We start from the raw sequence: 19,402 nt of genomic DNA, 5'->3' as shown, positions 1-19,402 counted from the left end.
TATATATTTTATTTTATTTACGCTTTATTTCAATGACTGCATTTTTAATGGTTTTAGCCTTAGTTAACAATAACAAAACTTTCGGAAGAATTTTGGTTTGTTTGTTTATCTTATCAGCAACTCAAAAATCATGAATCCTATTGCTTAGAAAAATTATTAGCATACGTCTCCTGGCCAACTAACTAGTAATAAGTAGTAGCAGTGATAGTAATTGTAACTTTTTTTTTTTTTGAGACTCAGCCCAGTTGAATTTATGGGTGTTAATTATGTTTGATAGTGGTAGAAGAAGGAAAAAAGAAAGGAAGTAAACCATTATTTAAATTTGATTGCTCTTTGAGGGAAAATTTAATTAGAAAGGTTCCGTAACTTGCAGTGTGACTCACAAAATGCATTTTGTTTTGTTTGAACAAAATTAGATTTCAGTTATCAGAACTGGAGGAAGAGCACACTGCTTCCATGCTGATAGCGAAAAGCTATCGGTTCAGCCCATTGTTTACAAAGGCAGCATAGATGAACAATTCTATTGTAATTTACAAAGAACTGCTGTATGTTTTCTTATTGGCTTATAATGCCTAAAAGAAGAATAGAAAAGTACCAAAAATCTGTCCACTGCAGCCTTTAGAGTTTGGTTCAAAACATATCAATCAAATATGCATACTTGTCAGTAGATTAGAGATTTTTTTGTGACTAATTGCCACATAAACTATGCCTGGATAATTGCCTACTATGATAATTGTGTTTATTCTTTCCTGCTGTTATGAAACATGTCTTTGAAGTGTCTGTTTCCAGGCGAGCCAACGGCAGTCAAACATAAAAACATAACGAGCCGCCGCCGTCGTCACCGCAGAGCCTGCGACTGCCAAATCAATCAGCCAGTCAATCTACGGGAGACACAGAGAGAATCGCTCTTCTCTCTTTGGCTCCGAGGTGCCCACAGAGCCCAAAGTCATTCATACTACAGGCAGCTATAACTTCTGACTCAAAAGTGGAGTGGTTATTATCAAGTGTGTGATTGCCTTGGGGGTGTACCCATCGCTGAAAGCTTAAATTTAGTTTGTTCTCTACTACAGCAGAGGAGAGCTGATTAAATGCTTCAGGAAACACATGCAAAGCAGGGCTGGCTCATTAGCCAGAAGAGGAAGAGAGGAAGATGGAGGGAGGGAGAAAAGAGAGAAAGAAAGAGATGAGAGACTGAGAGGCTGCTGTTGCTGAATAATACACTCGTTGCTTTGGTGACGTTTATCTGTGCCCCGTGTGTCGTTTTGTGGCTGTTTGACCATTTTGGATGATTCAAATTCCTTTAGTTATTTTCAAATGTCTTGATGGAGAAAATATGAGTATTATGATTCTGAATTAGGGGTGTGCGATATCGTCTATGATAACCGATGTTTAAAGGTCCCATATTGTACACATTTCTGGAGGTTTATTTCAGTTGTTGATGTCCTTAAGAATATATATTTGCGGTATAAGTGCCAAAATCCATCTCAATATATTTTACAGCTCCTTTTTTAGGAGCTCTGTCAAGAACAGGTCGATTTTGGCCCATCTAATTAATATTCATGAGCCTCTCTTCTGATTGGCCTGTTGTTTTCTGAGTGACGCACAGCCAGGCCAACCACAAGTAACTACGGTCATGTATGCTGTAGCCTAGCCCAGAGCCTAGCCTGCTGTGGCTTGGTGGTACTCAACAGGATATTTTTCAGAATGATCATTAATGTTTCTTTCTTTTTCAAACCCCGATTGCAGTAAGCTACGTAACTGTTGCTTTAGTAAAGCCCCTTTCACAATGCGTGCTGATTCCGGAAAATTACGGGAACGAGCGCTGTGTGAACAAAAGCCAGAACCAAATCCCATAAAGGCAGTGTTGTAGTGATGATGCACGTTATCGTGCGACTCTTCATGACAAAAAAATATGTGCAAAGTGGAATGAAGCAGTGATCAGGGAGCTCCTCACTATCAGCGCAGAAGCACAGATTGTTCATCCGGTTAGTTTCAGTTTAGTGAAACGTACGCGTCGCATTACATCTCACATCCAAATGTCACATGTCTTTATGGGTTGTGTGTAAAGCACACACAGATTCCAGAAAACAACTGTGAATGAACCAAATTAAACAATTCCGGAACAAATCATGGGAAACATTATCCGTGTATTTTCCGAAATGGCTGTGTGAAAGAGGCTGAAGTTGACGTGCCAGTGGTCTCTTATATTTACGTTGTTCTGAAGCCTGTGCAATGATGTAATTTCAACATCTATCGACTGAACAGGGTTTTCTAGATTAGTTTTCGTGTTGTTGTTGCTTAGCAATGGAATGGACACGATGTTGTCGGGGTTTGACAAAAGGAGGGTGGGACAGTGGTTGGTGTTCAGGGTGGTGACTGAAGGCGGTGACTGAGTAGATCGGACGTCACATTTTTACGGAAGTCACAGCGGCTCGTGAAAAGGAACAACTACTTTAAGCAGGCTGTGTGCAGTTTACTGTGGATTGACTGTTGCGAAACTCACATGGTAGTTACATAGCCCCTAGACCTCAGTTATCATGAAAGCCAGGAAATTTCGATTTTGACAATATGGGACCTATAAACGGCATGCGATTTGACATTATCGAGTATATCACAAAAGCCAAACAAAACACACCCAGAGAGTACATGCATAGATTATAAGATAGGTTAGACTACTCCGTATGCGCATTTAGAGTTCATTGTGTGATTTAGTCTAAAAAATACATTTAGAATTCCCCCAAAAAAAATTTTTCTCAAAATATCAACACGATTGCAAATGTGATATTGATTTAATAAAACAGTCCAATAATCCAAAAGTTAATATTGTTTGACTTTACACAAGTTACTGTTTTTGCACTATTTCGTCAACAAAAATAGTTTAAAATGTCTAGTTTTTGTCTCGGAGCAAAACGACAGTGTTTTATTAATCAATAAGCTGACTGAATGAATGACTCAATGACTCACTCATGCAGTGATTTGCTGCCGCCTACTGGCAATTTTAAGTTTATATTCAAAATCAAAATAATTTTTCAAATATCAGTATTTTTTTATTGAAAACATTATTTATGGACTGATTTCATTTGTGACCCTGGACTACAAAACTAGTATTAAGTAGCATGGGTATATTTTTGTAGCAATAGCAAAAAATACATTGTATGGGTCAAAATGAACAATTTTTCTTTTAATATCATTATGATATTAAGTAAAGATCATGTTTCATGAAGACATTTTGCAAATTTCCTACCATAAATATATCAAAACTTAATTTTTGATTAGTAACATGCATTGCCAAGAACTTCATTTGGACAACTTTAAAGGCGATTTTCTCAATATTTAGATGATGTATAAATCTCACTTTTGAAAATTGTACCCGTTTGACTGGTTTTGTGGTTCAGGGTCACATTTGATTGGTAACAGCCCTATAGTGTCTTACTATTTAAGTTGGACACAAAATATGATGCACACATTTAATTAGGTTAGAAAAAACTGGCCTTAAAAATAAGATAAAAATGCCCATGAAGTAAAATAAAAATCAATTTTAACGTATTGCAAAAGTTAATTTCTGTTACTCCTGCAAACTAACCACTGCACAGAATATGAAGAATACCAAAAGCTTTGAGAGTCAGCTGTCCACGGAAGCTCTTAACCTGTCAAAATATCAGCACAATAACACGCTCAGCAAAATATAGGTTAATTAATGTTATATGTAATTTCCAGAAAATATCGAAATATCATTTTCTGTCATTATCGCACACCCCTAATCTAAATTAAACAAACTTTTTTTACTTTAATGTAAGTAAAATCACTATATAGTTTTTTTTTTTTTCTGCTACTTTCATTTTCTCAAATGCACAATGGTGAACAAACTACAACAGAGCAACAATATGTGACATGTGCTGGCAAAATGAGTCCGAATGCGCACAGTCTAATTTTGAGCTACAGGTAAAAGAAGTAAAAAAGAAGTTTTGTTTGAATTTTCACAAAGATGTGTTCATTAAGCCCTCCTCTAGTTATCTCAATGCTCCAAATAGTAATGATACATCTAAATGTATCATTATTTGTACATTTTCTGAGATAAGTAGCTTTTCTCTGTTCACTTCTGGACAACTGCTGCTACTTCTCACCACAGAAACAATAGATCTACAACTTGTGGATTCCAGCTTTGTGTATATCCATATCGAATTATTGATGACATAAACCCAAACCAGTGAAATTTTTCCGCTGACTGACCATAAGATGCGCCATTCCGAGATCTCCCTGAAAAGTTGCAAAATATGTCTTGGCAATATTCACACAAACATAATATGTTATGTTGTACACATTTAGTCAATGGTTTGAGAAAAATCTGATGTGTAACATTATATAGGTCCTAATATAGATCTCTCAATGTTAACCAAACATTAAAAGAAAAGACGGTAACAATTTACAATAAGGTTCCTTAGTTAACATTAGTTAACCACATTTGTTAACATGGACTAATAATGAACTGCACTTATACAGCATTTATTAATCTTTGTTAATGTTAATTTCAACATTTACTATACATTATTAAAATCTTGTTAACATTAGTTAATGCAGTGTGAACTAACTTGAACAATGAACAAATGTATTATCGTTAACTAACGTTAATGAAGATAAGTAAATACAGTAACAAATGTATTGCTCATGGTTAGTTCATGTTGGTTAGTACATTAACTAATGTTTAACTAATGAACCTTATTGTAAAGTGTTACTGAAAAGACTATATTGTAAAAAATAATAATAAATAAATAGCTATATTGTGAATAATAATATAGTAATTATTACAGTAGTCAACATTTGAAGTGGATCAAAAAAGTTCATCAAAGGTGTCCTTAGGCAAGAACAGGTAGTATTTTGGTTTTAGGACAACTTTGATGAAAGGTTTTGATCGACTTCAAATGTTGACTACTGTATCAAGAAAAGAACAGGAGGAAAATATGCAATGTTACTTGGTGATTTTGCTTTGGAATCTTCAGAAAACTGTATCTCGATATTTCTCTAAATCAACTCTGCTGACTGTATTGCCTTCAAACGGCTGTAGCTCAGTCATTTTTTGTCAGATTCCAACAAGTCATATATCATTTTGAGAGTATGTGAAAAATTGCTCATTCCAACTTTCTTTTGCCAGCATGGGTCACATATGGTGGTGCACAAATAGACATTTTATATCTGTAGACGTCAAATGAGAAGTTACCTGGACGTGGGGGAAGGTGGAGGGGCTGAGCAATCTTTAATCGACTTTTCAAATCTTCCCATCTCCTCTGATCCACAGTCAAAAGAGCAGTGCCCTAAACAAACACATCTGATCTGTAAAACAGCCAACAAATCTACTTGTAGCTCCTAATCAACCAACAGCATAAAAAAACTGTCATACCTTATTTTCATTAAAGTTGGCTATGACAACACCAACAAAAAGAGTGAGCCCGATCATACAGCCCAAGAACACAAAGACGTGGATGTAGATGCCATGAATCTGTTTTAAGAGACATCAAAAGTCCTAAACAGTGCAGTCATGATCAATCAGATCAGAATACATTTTAGTGTTTTAAAAAAGTAACTTACTGGTCCCACTCTGTGTATGATGACATCTCTGACCTCCACCCAACCCTTCAGCGACAGCACCTCAAACAGAGCCAGCATGGCGTTGCCCACATTATCAAAATTGAAATTTCGAGGATTTGCCCTAAAAACAACAGTTCAAGAGATATTTGGCTTATTTATTTGTGTCTGTTCTTAGGAATAAAAAAAACTGCTAAATGAAAAGTTAAAGGATTAGTTCACTTTCAGAACAAAAATTGACAGATAATGTACCCACCCCATTGTCATCCAAGATGTTCATGTCTTTCTTTCTTCAGTCGTAAGGAAATTATGTTTTTTGAGGAAAACATTTCAGGATTTCTCTCCATATAATGGACTTCTATGGTGCCCTGAGTTTGAACTTTCAAAATGCAGCTTCAAAGGGCTCTAAACGATCACAGCCGAGGAAAAAAAGGGTCTTATCTAGCAAAATGATGTTTTTTTTTTAAATACAATTTATATACTTTTTAACCTCAAATTCTCGTCTTGTGTAGCTCGGCTAGACAATCGTTTGAGATTAAAAAGTATGTATGTTGTAAATGTTTTTTGAAAAAAAAAAAAAAAGAAAAAAGATCATTATGCTAGATAAGACACTTCTTCCTTGGCTGGGATCATTTAGAGCCCTTTGAAGCTGCATTTAAACTGCATTTTGGAAGTTCAAACTAGGGGCACCATAGAAGTCCATTATATGGAGAGAAATCCTGAAATGTTTTCCTCAAAAAACACAATTTCTTTACGACTGAAGAAAGAAAGACATGAACATCTTGGATGACAAGGGGTTAGGTACATTATCTGTAAATTCTTGTTCTGAAAGTGAACTACTCCTTTAAATACTAAAATAACTCCTTATTTTTCATTGTGGTATTTTCTTGAACACATTTAAAAAGAATGATTTTCATTATAGTACGTAATGGTCATGAAAATACTGTCAGAAAGGAAAAAAACATTAAAGACCCTCAAATTGTATTTTATTTTATTAAAATATGAACCAGATGAAACCAAGAACATTCAGAAAGCATTTTTAAAAATGTGATGCTTAAGTTGAGCTGAGTTAAAGATAAAGTACCACTGCTCTAAACACATAAAAAACAAAGTGGGAAATCTGGGTTTTTATAATCTCAGGTATAAAATGTACCAAAATATTATGGTGTCTGTCTGCCTTTCTGTGTGTGTGTGTGTATGTGAGCAGACTACAGACACACTGCTCTATGGGCTGAACACGAACACAATACCTAAAGGATCAAACGCCTTGTTCTTTTCCTGTTACCACGCAAAGTGCTCAAAGATAAAAGAGCAACAACCTTTCTCTCTCTCTCTGTTATTTAGCCTTAGCAGAAACCTCGCTTGCTCTAGAACAGCTATGGACCCATGTGTATCTTTTGCTGGTCTTTATTATTTAACGTCTCTCAAATAATTTGCCATTGTGTTGCCACACATCTCTAGAGCAATAACAGACTCATTGGTGTGTGGGTGTATGATTGTGTTGTTTGTGTTGTGCCTGAGGGAAGGATATATCAGCCCCCTGCTCCGTGCCCACGACCAACCGTACGACAGCACAACAACACTGACTATTGCTTATGGGGAAAATACATATGAAAGATGATGAAAATGTGGTGCTGTTTATGTGATGAGGGCATTCATCATACTGGTTTGTGCTGTCACAGATGAGATGTTACTACAGGGATTTCTCAAAAAGTCCTCCGCTCTGAAGATGTGACATGTTTGGCTTGTGTTGAATTATTAGTTAAGCATTTCTGGTTAAAACGTATATATTTTTTTATTTGCTTTAGAAAATGACAGATTGTTTTGCTAGACAAGACCCTTATTTCTCAGGCTGTGATCGTGTAAAGCCCTTTGAAGCTGCATTGAAATTGCAATTTGGACTTTCAACCCAATGACTTCCACTGAAATCCACTGTATGGAGAAAATTCTGGAATGTTTTTCTTCAAAACCTAAATTTCTTTTCAACTGAAGAAAGAAAGACATGAACATCTTGGATGAAATGGGGATGAGTAAATTATCAGGAACGTTTCATTCTGGAAGTGAACTAATCCTAAAAAAACACAGAAACTATAAACAACATTCTTGTTCTATTTCATACCAAACTCTTGGCACCCAGAATCCTGGTTTCTTCTCCCCTGGCCTCAGCCTTAAATTCAGGTTCTTTGAAATGCTCACGTTGATTCTAAAAATGCCATGGCAGTCTTCCTGAAAAAGTCCACAAAGCACAAAATGTCAGTGAAGTACAGAAGATCCTCCATTTTCAACATTGTTTGAAAAGTTGCAGGAATTGCCTTATACCTTATTGGAGATATGGGGATCATTACATTTGGCAAGTTTTCCAGCGAAGAGTTGGACCCCGAAGGTTGCAAACACCAGCATTAGTGTCAGAAGAAGAATAGAGACCTGTTTGGGAAATCAATAATCCAGTTTACAGCAAAATGTTTTTGCCACAAAATATGGTCAGTGCATTACTCTCATATACAGTAACACTATAATAAGCTCAACGAAAAGTACCCAAGGGGAGCAAAACTTTAATAAAGAAGGTCCATAAAGAAATCTAGACAAATACTGCTGAGTTAATGCATTACATTCCACCACTGCAAAGAAGATAGCTTCTTGTTTTTCAATTAAAGGGGTCATACCACAAAGCACTTTAAAGGAGACATATCATGAAAATCTGATTTTTCAGTGTATAAGTGCTATAATCGGGTCCCCGGTGTATCTACCAACCCAGAAAATTTGAAAAAGGACAACCCAGTAACTTTTGGAAAGCCTTTCTCTGCAAGCAAAAAAAAGGGACATAATAGGTCTCCTTTAAATAATGTTTGATATACTTAGAATACAATCCTCTTTGTTCCAAGATATCATCTATTAAATTACAAATGCTAAAAAAATATGTTAAACATGGAAAAAAAAAGTTAGCACATAAAAAATATATCTTTTCGATAAATTTATCCTTCTATTGAGTGACTACTGGCACAAAGCCGATTTGTTCACTCACCAGGAAGATCTCTTTGAAACCCTTGAGGACTTCTCGAACCACCTTCCTCATTTGGGGGACCAGTTTAAAGATACGCAGCGGGCGAAGGCAGCGTAGCATCATGAGAAGCTGGGCACCAGACTCAGAAGGCACATTGTTTGGTAGCCAGCATAGAAAGATCAGACTGACCTACAGAGTGGGAAGAAAGGTCACAACTCTTAATTTTATCCTGAACTCAAGTGTGAAATCACTAACTGCAGATCATTTTTCCACTGCTTTATTAGTATGAATGCAATACGTATTACTCATGAAATAGTCAGCATTAGAGGTGTAGGCTGTTCTATTACATGCAAATAGTGTTTGTGTGAAACAGGCAGAATTCTTCTGAAATGAGTAAACATGATGAAATTGACATGACTGGGTCATTTAAATAAAACGCTGTCATTAAAAAGCAATCTTCAGAGCCTCATTAGAGAAGTGAGTAATCAGCTAGAAGGCTGCCTTTCACATGTGTCGGTAAGTGGGTTTTTCACAGGAGAGCTGAGAATGAAGTTTTACTAAGTAGATGAAGATGTCCATGACGCCACCGAAGTCTCGGATGACTGCAGTGGGAGTGAAGAACAGACCATCTGCCATGATCTTCAGGTTCAGCTCAATGCTCATGAAGATGACGAAGACATATTCTCCGATCTGCAGGGAAAGGGGTGGTTAATGTACAAAAGAATACAATTTTTCATAAAGAAGATTTTTTATAAAAACATACAGTAACTGAAGATTTCCAGCTTGCCAGCTGTGGCATAACACTAAATTATCTGCTGGTAATTTAGAGAAGGTTTTGAGACTGGGAGTGTCATAACATAAAAAACCGACACCAGGATAAAAATCCTTTTCTGTCCTCTTGAACATATCCTTATCAGGTAAAGACCAGGACATCCTGTACTGCCTGAAGTGGAGTTTCAATCAGTGGTGTACAAAAAGAGACGGAAGACTTTCAAGAGTGGCAGGTCAATCAGCCCCATCTTTCTGCCTCATAAAGTACAAGATCTTTGAAACAGAGGCAACCTAAAACATTCACTTTCAAAGTCAACTTAAATGAACTTCAAAGTAGACTAGATCAGTGGGGATCATGATCAAATGTGCTCAAGACTAGTTAGAGTGGCAATCGAAAGTGCAGGACTGCAACAAAAGCGAAACATGATGACCAGTCTTCAGGAAAGAGATGAGGAAAATTTACAAGGTAAAAAATTAGTTGGATGTGTGTGTGGGATAGAATGGTGACCAGTTGGGTTTAGAATACCTGCAGGGTAGGGACATGCATGACCCTAGTAAATGGGGACTCAAACATCATGGAAATACAAGAGCAGATGGTGACCACGATCATCACCCAGTCCAGATAGGTTACCAAGCCCAGCAAATCACTGGAGAACACACAGACATACACACATGCAAGGTTTAGTGCAGGTTAAATGTGCTACTCTTTTCCTACTTTGCATTTTCCTACTCTTCAGTCTGAGCTTACATAACTTTGGCTTAATTTTGCAGATCTTTGAAACTGGTGAAATCCTGCTAGGCCATTGCGGCCCAAAAGTTTCCACATAATCCCACGCTAACCCACCCTGGCGTGTCTTACAGATCAAAACTTTCCAAAGCCCATTCTCATATTACATTTCAAGAATCAAAAGAGAGATATAAATGAGGGACTCTCAAGAAAACATTTGCAGGTCATATTTTAACTAGGGGTGTGCGATAAAGACAAAAAAATCGACAGCTGACTCCCAAAGCTTTCAATATTTTTCATATTCTATGTGGTGATTAGTTTTCAGAAGTAACATAAATAAACTTCTACAATAAGTTTAAATAGATTTTTACCTGTTATGTGCATTTTTAATTATTTAATTATAATAATAATAATAATAATAATAATAATAAATGTATTTTGAGCAGCAAATCAGAATCAGAATATTTGAATTATTTCTAAAGCAACATGTGACTGCAGTAATTATGCTAAAAAATAAAGCTTTGAAATCACAGGAATAAATTAAATTTTAAAATATATTCAAATCCAAAACAGTTCTTTTGAATAGTAAAAATATTTCAAAATGTTACTGTTTTTGCTGTACTTTGGATCAAATAAATGCAGGCTTGGTGAGCAGAAGAGGCTTCTTTAAAAAACATTACAAATCTTACTGTTCAAAAACTTTTGACTGTGCTCGCACAGCAGTCTAACCTACATTTCATTTGTAGGTTGTAGGTTTTTGGTGATATACTCTATAAGGTCAAATCGCATATTGTTTAAACAACAATTACAATTTTGTAACAATATATATCGCACACCCCTAATTTTAACCCCCAAAATATAGGGAATGAGTAATACCATTATTTTAACATTATTTTCATGACAATTAAGCACATTTCTCCCCACATTTTTTTTTTTGCATAATATACTTATATTTGCATAATTAATATACTTATATTTTTCAATTGAAATAATATATTCTAATTTCATTTACATATATTTCAAATGTTGATTTAATGCAAAAGAAAGACGTAGGTGTATGCTGCAATCATTTTTTATATTGTTTTGTTTATATTACCAGGCTACCATGCTAAATGTTTAAGGCAAAGGCCCTAAACATTTATGGACTTACTATAATTGATGGTATTTTGTGCTGTTCACTGCGCCTGTATTGGGATCCGTTTTTGACCTATTCATAAAAAGCCCATTGACACAATGTCAGCAAAGAAATGCAATGCACATACACACACACACACACACACACACACACACACACACACACACACACACACACACACACAGTTTATGAAACAACATGGCATTTTTCAGTGTTATGGTACAAAGGGATTAGTCATCTTATTGATGTGTATGAAAATGCTACTGTAACTAATAATATACTGCAGCGGATTTGTATTTGCTTTGGTCTTACGCATTGAAACGGGCTCGCACAACCATTTTGCAAAAGTTTCGGAAACGATGCTCTCGACCAACGATGAAGAGTGGCTTGTCAAAGTATGGATGGTTTTCCCGGAGTTCCTCCTCTTGGACTTTTCTGGGAGGGAAAAAACATTATAGGCATAGCAATAAATCATTTTGAAATCTCATTTTCAGCAAACACTGGTTTTATTAGTCCTGCTTTCGGATAGAGTATAGTAAGATATAGGATGCACAGAAGGGACCTTATTAGTTTTTACTACATACTGTATCTGTAAATCAGCTAAGATCTGATCTCTCTTTTACAGTCCCTCCTTGCCCTCTGAACATGGCAAATAAATACAGCCGACCTAAAACAAAAGCTTTGCTTGCCTGCAATATGTCTTGTTGTCATACACCGATGGCACTATGCCACCATCAGCATACAGTAGAAGAGAAAGAGATGGTGTAATAACTCCCACATGGCATGTTTTGTTTGGGGGGATAAGATCTGTTCAACTGACCGCATGCCAAGGCAAGTGTATGGAGTGACAGAAATACCGTTTCATCTCAGCCTGCTCCTTTTTCTCTTGTATCATCTTGATTTCACTGTCCTCCCGCTGGGCGTTACGGTAGCGGACCGTGCTGGAGTGCTGAAGAGTTCACACCCATGTCAGAGATCACAGATAGTCACAGATAGCGCTGTCAGCTATTACTCGGTGATATCTGAGTGTGTGTGTATGTGTGTGTATACGCACATCCTGAGTGAGTGTTTCCAGGGATTTCCCTCTGCTGATTCTCTGGCTGGTGGAGCCGTGTCTGAGGGACCTGTGCCAAAAAGAGCAGGTTAACACACTAGCATAATGTAGCCCACTTTATGACTATGCTTCTATTCATTGTTCCTTAAATAAATGAAATAGATGAGTATGTGAAAGCTTGTTAATGTGCTTTCTAACCGGCGTTCTTGGCGGATGTGATGCTGGACACTGAGTATGGATCTCTCTTTTGTTGGCTGACCCTCAAAAGAGCCACTCAGCATACGCTGTCTAGTGCAGGCTCTGAAAAAAATACAAGACAAACTAGGTCAGAAACGAATTAATAAATTATAACACAAACTGTGTATATTCTTTTTTTTAATCCATTCAATATTAAGAAAACATTAAATCAAAACTGGCATCTGATTTAATTTCTTAGTCATACTGAGCATGATTTATTTAAGCGGGTTATTCATCAAAATCTAATTCATCTCCATTTTGAAGTCACATCTTAAATTATTTCCACTGACTATTTAGTTTCAGTTAGAAATATTTTACATTACAAAAGCTAATTGTTCTTACTGTACATACTGTAAATGCATAGGATTGTGTGATGAACATCAGTGAACAGCCCTTTATCTATGCCACTACTGTCTGTCATGTACTCTGTTGTACATTCGACGCAGCAGATGGTTCTTATTAGCTAACACTGTGTTGTGCAGGTGGAGACAGTTCTAAGGAACGGGGCGCCCACGGAGAGGAAACTAATTAATCCTTTTTTCAGAGTGGTCAAATGTGACCTGTGGTGCACTAAAAAAATCAGGCTAACAGTGAAGTGAAGAGGAAGCAGTAGGAGGGAATTAATCTCCAAGGAAAAATTTGGCACACTTAGTGTAGGTATATGAGGTTACATATAGACTCCAGTTTTACTACTGACAAAAATTGTTGACTCCATTTACACCAAAGTACCTTTCCATATGCATGTGGGACATTCTCAGCAAGTGACCCCATTTGTGTCATGAGTTAATACTGATTTATTTAACAGCATACTGAATTTAGAGACAATACTTGGTAGTTTAATCATGCCTTGAAGTTTAGTGTTCAGTGCAAATAATGAACTGTATTAAATTAACCATAATTTTATATTTAAATGTAATTGATTGGAATATCAATTTCATTACATTTCAGTTACATGGAATTTAGAAACAAATCTAACCTAAATTTTCTACCAAAACAAAAACACTATGCACTATATACATATATATATATATATATATATATATATATATATATGCATTAAGAGCTGGGGGTGAAAACTTTTGAACAGAATTGAGATGTGTACATCTTTCTTATTTTGCCTAAATATCATATTTTTTTCATTTAGTACTGCCCTTCGGAGGCTACAGAAGACAGTTACATGTTTCCCAGAAGACAAAATAAGTTTAATTTATCCTTATTTTCAAATTAAAATTTTATTCTCTTAATGCATGGTATTTTCTTCTAGAGCATCAGTGAGCGTTTGAACCTTGTGTAATAGCTGCTCAGTGTGAAAAGATGGATCTCAAAATCATACAGTCATTGTTAGAAAGGGTTCAAAAACACAAAAAGTTTGGAAAATCAAAGAATTTGTGGGACCTGAAGGATTTTTCTAAGAACAGTAGGCAGTTTAGGACAAACAAGGGACTCAACTATTACTAAAAAAACACAACTGTGGATAATTCAGGTAAGAACACAGTATTAATCAAGGGGATGTAAACTTTTGAACGGGGTCATTTTTTAAATTCAGCTATTATTTTCTCTTGTGGACTACATGTAATGTAATGTAATTTTATGTGAAATATCTTATTCAGGTCAGTACTAAATAAACAATGACATACAGTTTGTATGATCCCTCTTACTTTGGTAAAATAACGTTTTGCAGATTCTGAAAGAAGGAAGTAAACTTTCAACCTCAACTCTATCTGCATTTTTCCTACACAAACTGCATTGGTTTTTGAAGATGACTAATATATTGTTTTTTGTGACAACTGCTTAAACAGGTTACAAAACATGCAGAACAATTCTTTGTATAAAACCAAAAATAAATAAATAAATGCAGTCCTATTTAAAAGACCGAGATCTGTAAGAAGGAATAGTCAAGAAGCCCCTTGTGGTGCTTTCTGACAGTTTATTAAAGGCAAATCTTTCAAAGCTATGTCTGGAGATGAAATGTAACTGGTGAGGCTGTTGCTATAATTGGTATAGGGAGACTGTTCCGCCGCTGTGCTCCCATTGGCTGTTTATGCTCTAAATCAGTGCTGATCTATGTATGCTTTGAAAAGCCTTCTGCTCACCACCGCCTCTCTATTGTCCATTAATTGCAGAGTCATGTACCAGAACACAGCTAATGACAATTTCAGCTTCAAGAGAACATGTCGCCCTTATTTATGGCCACTCAGAGTGATGAGTGCCTGGCTGATGAAGGGTGTGTGTGTGCGCATGTGTGCATGCAGACAGACTGAATGCCCCAGACGACACAGACGACGTGGGATGGCTACTGATGTGCCGTCTGTCTGCTTAGCAGGAGGAGGAGGGGTGGACAAGGTGAGGCGTACGAGTGTGTGTGCGTGCAACATGAGGGAGGTGGGGACGGCATCGACGTGAGCTGAAACTTAACAACAGAGACAAGAGCAAAGTGTGGGAATTATGCGGCTGCATCGCTGCCACATTTTTAAATATTAATTTGTTTATTCTCGCTCACAGGTGACCCACTAACAGTTGTATTGATATGGAGACGCCATTATCTGCTCTGACTGCTAGGCTGGCTGGATGACAAACATGGAGTCAAAATCATGGAAATGGAGGATCCAAATGAAAACATATTCACCCTGTAAAGGAATTAATGTGTTTTTGCCTAAGGCTGCCAGAGAACAAAGCAATGCTCTATTATTTTTCCTGCTGGCCCATCACATATTATGAATAAATATCGTAATACAGACTCATTTCAATCTGATAGAAAAATATTATATTATTATTAATTAGGGCTGTCAGTCGATTATTTTTTTTAATCGCGATTAATCGCATGGTTGTCATGAGTTAACTCGCAATTAATCACACAATTTTATCTGTTCTAAATGTACCTTAACTTAATACTTCAAGTTTTTAATACTATAATCAACATTGGCATGGACAAATATGGATGCTTTAAGCAAATATGTGTTTATTATTAGTGAAACCACTGTTTACATTATTTGCAGGACAGGGCAGCTCACTTCTTCTGAACATGCAAAATGTACATTAATTATTACATTTGTTTGCCTCTAGGTGCCCACATACTGTCATTTGATGAGGCCAAGTTCTCAACAAAACTGTTTCTATTGTTATAATTTAGTATTTCTGTTATCAGACAACCATAGTAATATGAAATAATAACTGAAAAAAATCCTGAATTATGATCATGATTCAATCGCTGAAAAGAATAATTTACAGGCATCTGGCCATAAGTCACTATTCTCTGCATTATTATCGTTGTTTTTAACTTCCTGTTTGAATGCCTTCACGATCCTTTGACTTTTTAGGAGTTTACCCGTTTAAAGTTATGTGATCCCAAAAACCAGCTTCTTTTATTTTTTTAAGGTATTGTTTTCATTATAATGTACTGATTTGAGAGCCTGGTCTCATGAAAATGCGCACTAGCACGATTTTCTGTTTCTATTTGCCGTGCTATTAATAAGCTGAAATTAACTTTGGCGTGCATATGATATGCAATTATGCATGTGTTTGACGTGCATTTAATACGCCGTTTGCGCTTGCATACTCGTATGTGGCTTTACGCATCAACCCCACAGCACCAATAACGTAGACCGACTCCGCTTGCATTCATTAAATATGGCAGAAGTTCACTTCAAGCACTGGAAGCAACAGAATATCTGGTTTAACTGAAAGCGCTGCTCCACTGCCGCTCGCTGAACAGAGCAGACGCTGATATAAAGAGAGGAAGGTGTGCGCGCATTGGGAGACCTCGCGCTCATTCGGCAAAACCGGAGAGCTTTAGAAACTATATTAGGTTTGTCCAATTATGTGTTCATGTATTGTTGCTAGACACTTTTCGCTAGGTTGGCAACATTGTGCATCCATTTCTTTAACTGCTAGGTAGTGGGTCAAACAGATTATATAATAATTAGTGCCGTTAAAATGAATTTGCGTTAACGAGTTATTAACGCATTTTGACAGCCCTATTATTAATACTATAATACTTTTGCAATCAACATTGACTTTTTTAAACAACTATATGGTAATAATTTTAAGCCTTGCTAGGATGTACTATTACAGTGCCTTGTGAAAGTATTCATACCCCATGATTTTTTTTTTCAGTTTTGTTGTGTTGCTGCCTTATGTTAAACTGTTTTAAATGACTTCTTCCCACATCAATCTACACACCATGAACCATAATGACAAAGCAAAAACAGAATTGTCACAACTTCATAAATTTATTAAAAAAAAAAAAACACTGAAATAAGTACACTGCATAAGTTTTCATACCCTCAACTCAGTACTTAGTTGAAGCACCTGTACAGCCTCAAGTTTTTTAGGTATGATGCAACAAGACTTGCACATCAATATTTGGCAAATATCTGTCATTCTTTGCTTCACTGCTTCACCTCTCAAGCTCTGGCTCTGTCAAGCTTGGATGGGGTCTGGCAGACATTTTCAGGTTTCTCCAGAAATGTTTAATTGGGTTCAAGCCCAGGCTCTTGCTGGGCCACTCAAGGACATTCACAGGGTTGTCTATAAGGCACTCTTGCTGTGTGCTTAGGTTCACTATCCTGTTGGAGGGTGAAACTTCTGCCAAGCCCGAGGTTCTGAATGCTCTGGACTGGGTTTTCATTAAGGCTATCTCAAAATTTTTGCACTGAGCTAATCAGAGTCTCTCGGCTAAGTCACAGAACGAGACATTTGTTTCAAGTGAGTCTTCTGGCTTTTCAAGTCCTTCAGATATTGGCACTGAAAAACAGCCCCACAGCATGAGGCTGCTAACAGCACACTTTACTTTTGGGATGGTACTCTGCAGGTGGTGAGGAGTGCCTTGTTTCCTTCAAACATGATGCTTGGAAGTGAGGTTCATCAGACCACAGAATCTCATTTCTCACAGTCTGAGGATCCTTTAGGTACATTTTTTATTTTTTCATGTGTCTTTACTGAGGAGAGGATTGAGTCTTGCGACACCACAATAAAGCCCAGATCGGTGGAGTGTCGCAGTGATGTTTGTCCGTAGGTTTCTCCCATCCGCACATAGGATCATGGAGCTCAACTAGGGTGACCATCAGGTTCTTGGTCACCACTCTAGCCAAGGCCCTTCTCCATCAATTGCTCAGTTTGTCTAGGAGGCCAGCTCTAGGAAGAGTAATGGTTGTTTTAAAACTTCTTACATTAAGGGTAACAGAGACTACATGCTTCTGTGAACCTTCAGTGCAGCATAATTTTTTCTGAACTCTTCCCTAGATGCTAGATGCATTCCCGTCTCTGAGCTCTACAGGCAGTTTTTTAGACCTCAGGGCTTGGTTTTTGCTCTGATGTGCATTTTCAGCTGGTAGACCTTTTAAGATGCGTGTGCCTTTCCAAATCATACACATTCAATTGAATTTGCCACAGGTTAACTTCACTCGAAATGTAAGCAATATCTACATTATATATGCGCCTGAGCTAAATTTCAACTGTCCCAGATAAGGGTATGAATACTTATGCAATGGAATCATTTGTTTTTATTTGTAATAAATTTGTAAAAATGTTAAAAACATTAGTAATTTCTAAGCAGTTTAACTTAAAAAAAAAATGAAGGGGTATGAATACTTTCGCAAGGCACTGTATAAGGTAAATATTTAAATTACATTTTTTAAAATTAAATTACATAAATAAAGCTGGGAGAAAATCACAAGCTCACCGCAGAATTTTATTGACAGTGGTTTCCTTTTCCATGAGGTTACGGGCCCGGATGCTAAATACTGACTTACGGAGCTAGGAAGAAAAAGCGGTTTAGACAGTAAGATGTACACAGGAAACAGATCAATACACATTTTAATTCAGACGGATATATTTGCAAACAACTATTATTATATGGGTAAAGTCGAAACTGATACTGGCAAACAAAAACATCCCAATGTAATCAACAAAATATAGTTATATAACTGCTGGTTATTTAAGTCTTGTTGCGTGGGAAATAGATCTGTTCCTTTCAGAACATTCATGAGCTTATTGTTTAGTCCCTGTGTGTATTGAGGGGGCAGACTGTGGGAGTGATGGAGTGTGGTACCTTCTGATCTATGTATTTATTATCCTCAATGGCAGACCTCTTGGAATGGTCGCAAGACGAGGACGACGCTGAGGGAAGGCGACGGAACAGACAGCTGGGGTCCTGCTGCTGTCGGTCGATGAACTGCTTCATGAAGCTCTCCCTGCGGCATACGCCCACGGCACACGCATAACGAAACAGTCACACGCAAACACACAAGGGACTTCATGTTTTCAGAGGATTCTTGAGGAGGCATATAGTAGTATGTCTGCCAGTATGCTTATTGCTTTTAGGAGAATGAATCTTTGATGTGTTCATGTATATGGTTTGGAATGAGACATCATTCAGTGCACAGAGTACCTGATTCTGGGCACAGTGAAGTCTGATGGCAGCTTGGAGATTTTCACCATCTGTGGTCGATTGGGGAACTTCTCGAAGATCCGCAATCGCAGAGGAAGTTTCTCTTTCGTATCAGCATTGGCTTCGCTCTGTTTCAGCTGTGGAGAGAAGCCAGAAGACTCAATTGAAACAAATGTCTCGTTCTGTGACTTAACCGAGAGACTCTGATCGGGCCACATTGTGTTTTCACACACAGCCTTCAAAACATTTGGTGGACAGTCCAAAATTGACATAAGCTGTCCATCTCTACTTCTGATTGCCCCTTTTGAAAACTCAGCGGGTCTTCAAGTAGAATGCAAAAATGGTGTATTTTATATTCCGTTCCTCACTTCTGATGTTGAGAGAGGAAGGGGTTAGCCTGTATGGTGCACTGCTCTGAATTAATGTGGCCCTCTGAGGCTTAACTGACTTTATGTGCCATAACCTTTTATCTTTCTCCATGTCTATCAAGCAACATAAAGGCCTCAGAT

The 19,402-nt window shown here is 37.1% G+C and overlaps 1 protein-coding gene across 4 annotated transcripts in view; it reads right to left on the bottom strand.

Annotated features, from left to right (window-relative positions):
* nalcn (sodium leak channel, non-selective) overlaps positions 1-19,402 on the bottom strand; it is a 130,305-nt gene that overhangs the window by 15,173 nt on the left and 95,730 nt on the right. For all 4 annotated transcript variants that reach the window (XM_073845936.1, XM_073845937.1, XM_073845938.1 and 1 more), the window contains 16 exons: positions 18,894-19,030; positions 18,555-18,696; positions 18,186-18,259; positions 12,467-12,568; positions 12,269-12,338; positions 12,072-12,163; positions 11,527-11,649; positions 11,230-11,286; positions 9,879-9,999; positions 9,140-9,271; positions 8,603-8,770; positions 7,900-8,004; positions 7,700-7,806; positions 5,584-5,704; positions 5,396-5,494; positions 5,216-5,309 (listed from right to left, as the gene is read on the bottom strand). In XM_073845936.1, coding sequence (XP_073702037.1) covers positions 5,216-5,309; positions 5,396-5,494; positions 5,584-5,704; positions 7,700-7,806; positions 7,900-8,004; positions 8,603-8,770; positions 9,140-9,271; positions 9,879-9,999; positions 11,230-11,286; positions 11,527-11,649; positions 12,072-12,163; positions 12,269-12,338; positions 12,467-12,568; positions 18,186-18,259; positions 18,555-18,696; positions 18,894-19,030 — 1,744 coding nt within the window. The remainder of the gene's footprint in view (positions 1-5,215; positions 5,310-5,395; positions 5,495-5,583; positions 5,705-7,699; positions 7,807-7,899; positions 8,005-8,602; positions 8,771-9,139; positions 9,272-9,878; positions 10,000-11,229; positions 11,287-11,526; positions 11,650-12,071; positions 12,164-12,268; positions 12,339-12,466; positions 12,569-18,185; positions 18,260-18,554; positions 18,697-18,893; positions 19,031-19,402) is intronic.

Source organism: Garra rufa, chromosome 8 (genome assembly GCF_049309525.1).
Source record: "Garra rufa chromosome 8, GarRuf1.0, whole genome shotgun sequence".
Taxonomy (NCBI): domain Eukaryota; kingdom Metazoa; phylum Chordata; class Actinopteri; order Cypriniformes; family Cyprinidae; genus Garra; species Garra rufa.
This window is presented reverse-complemented; position numbering and strand designations above follow the sequence as displayed.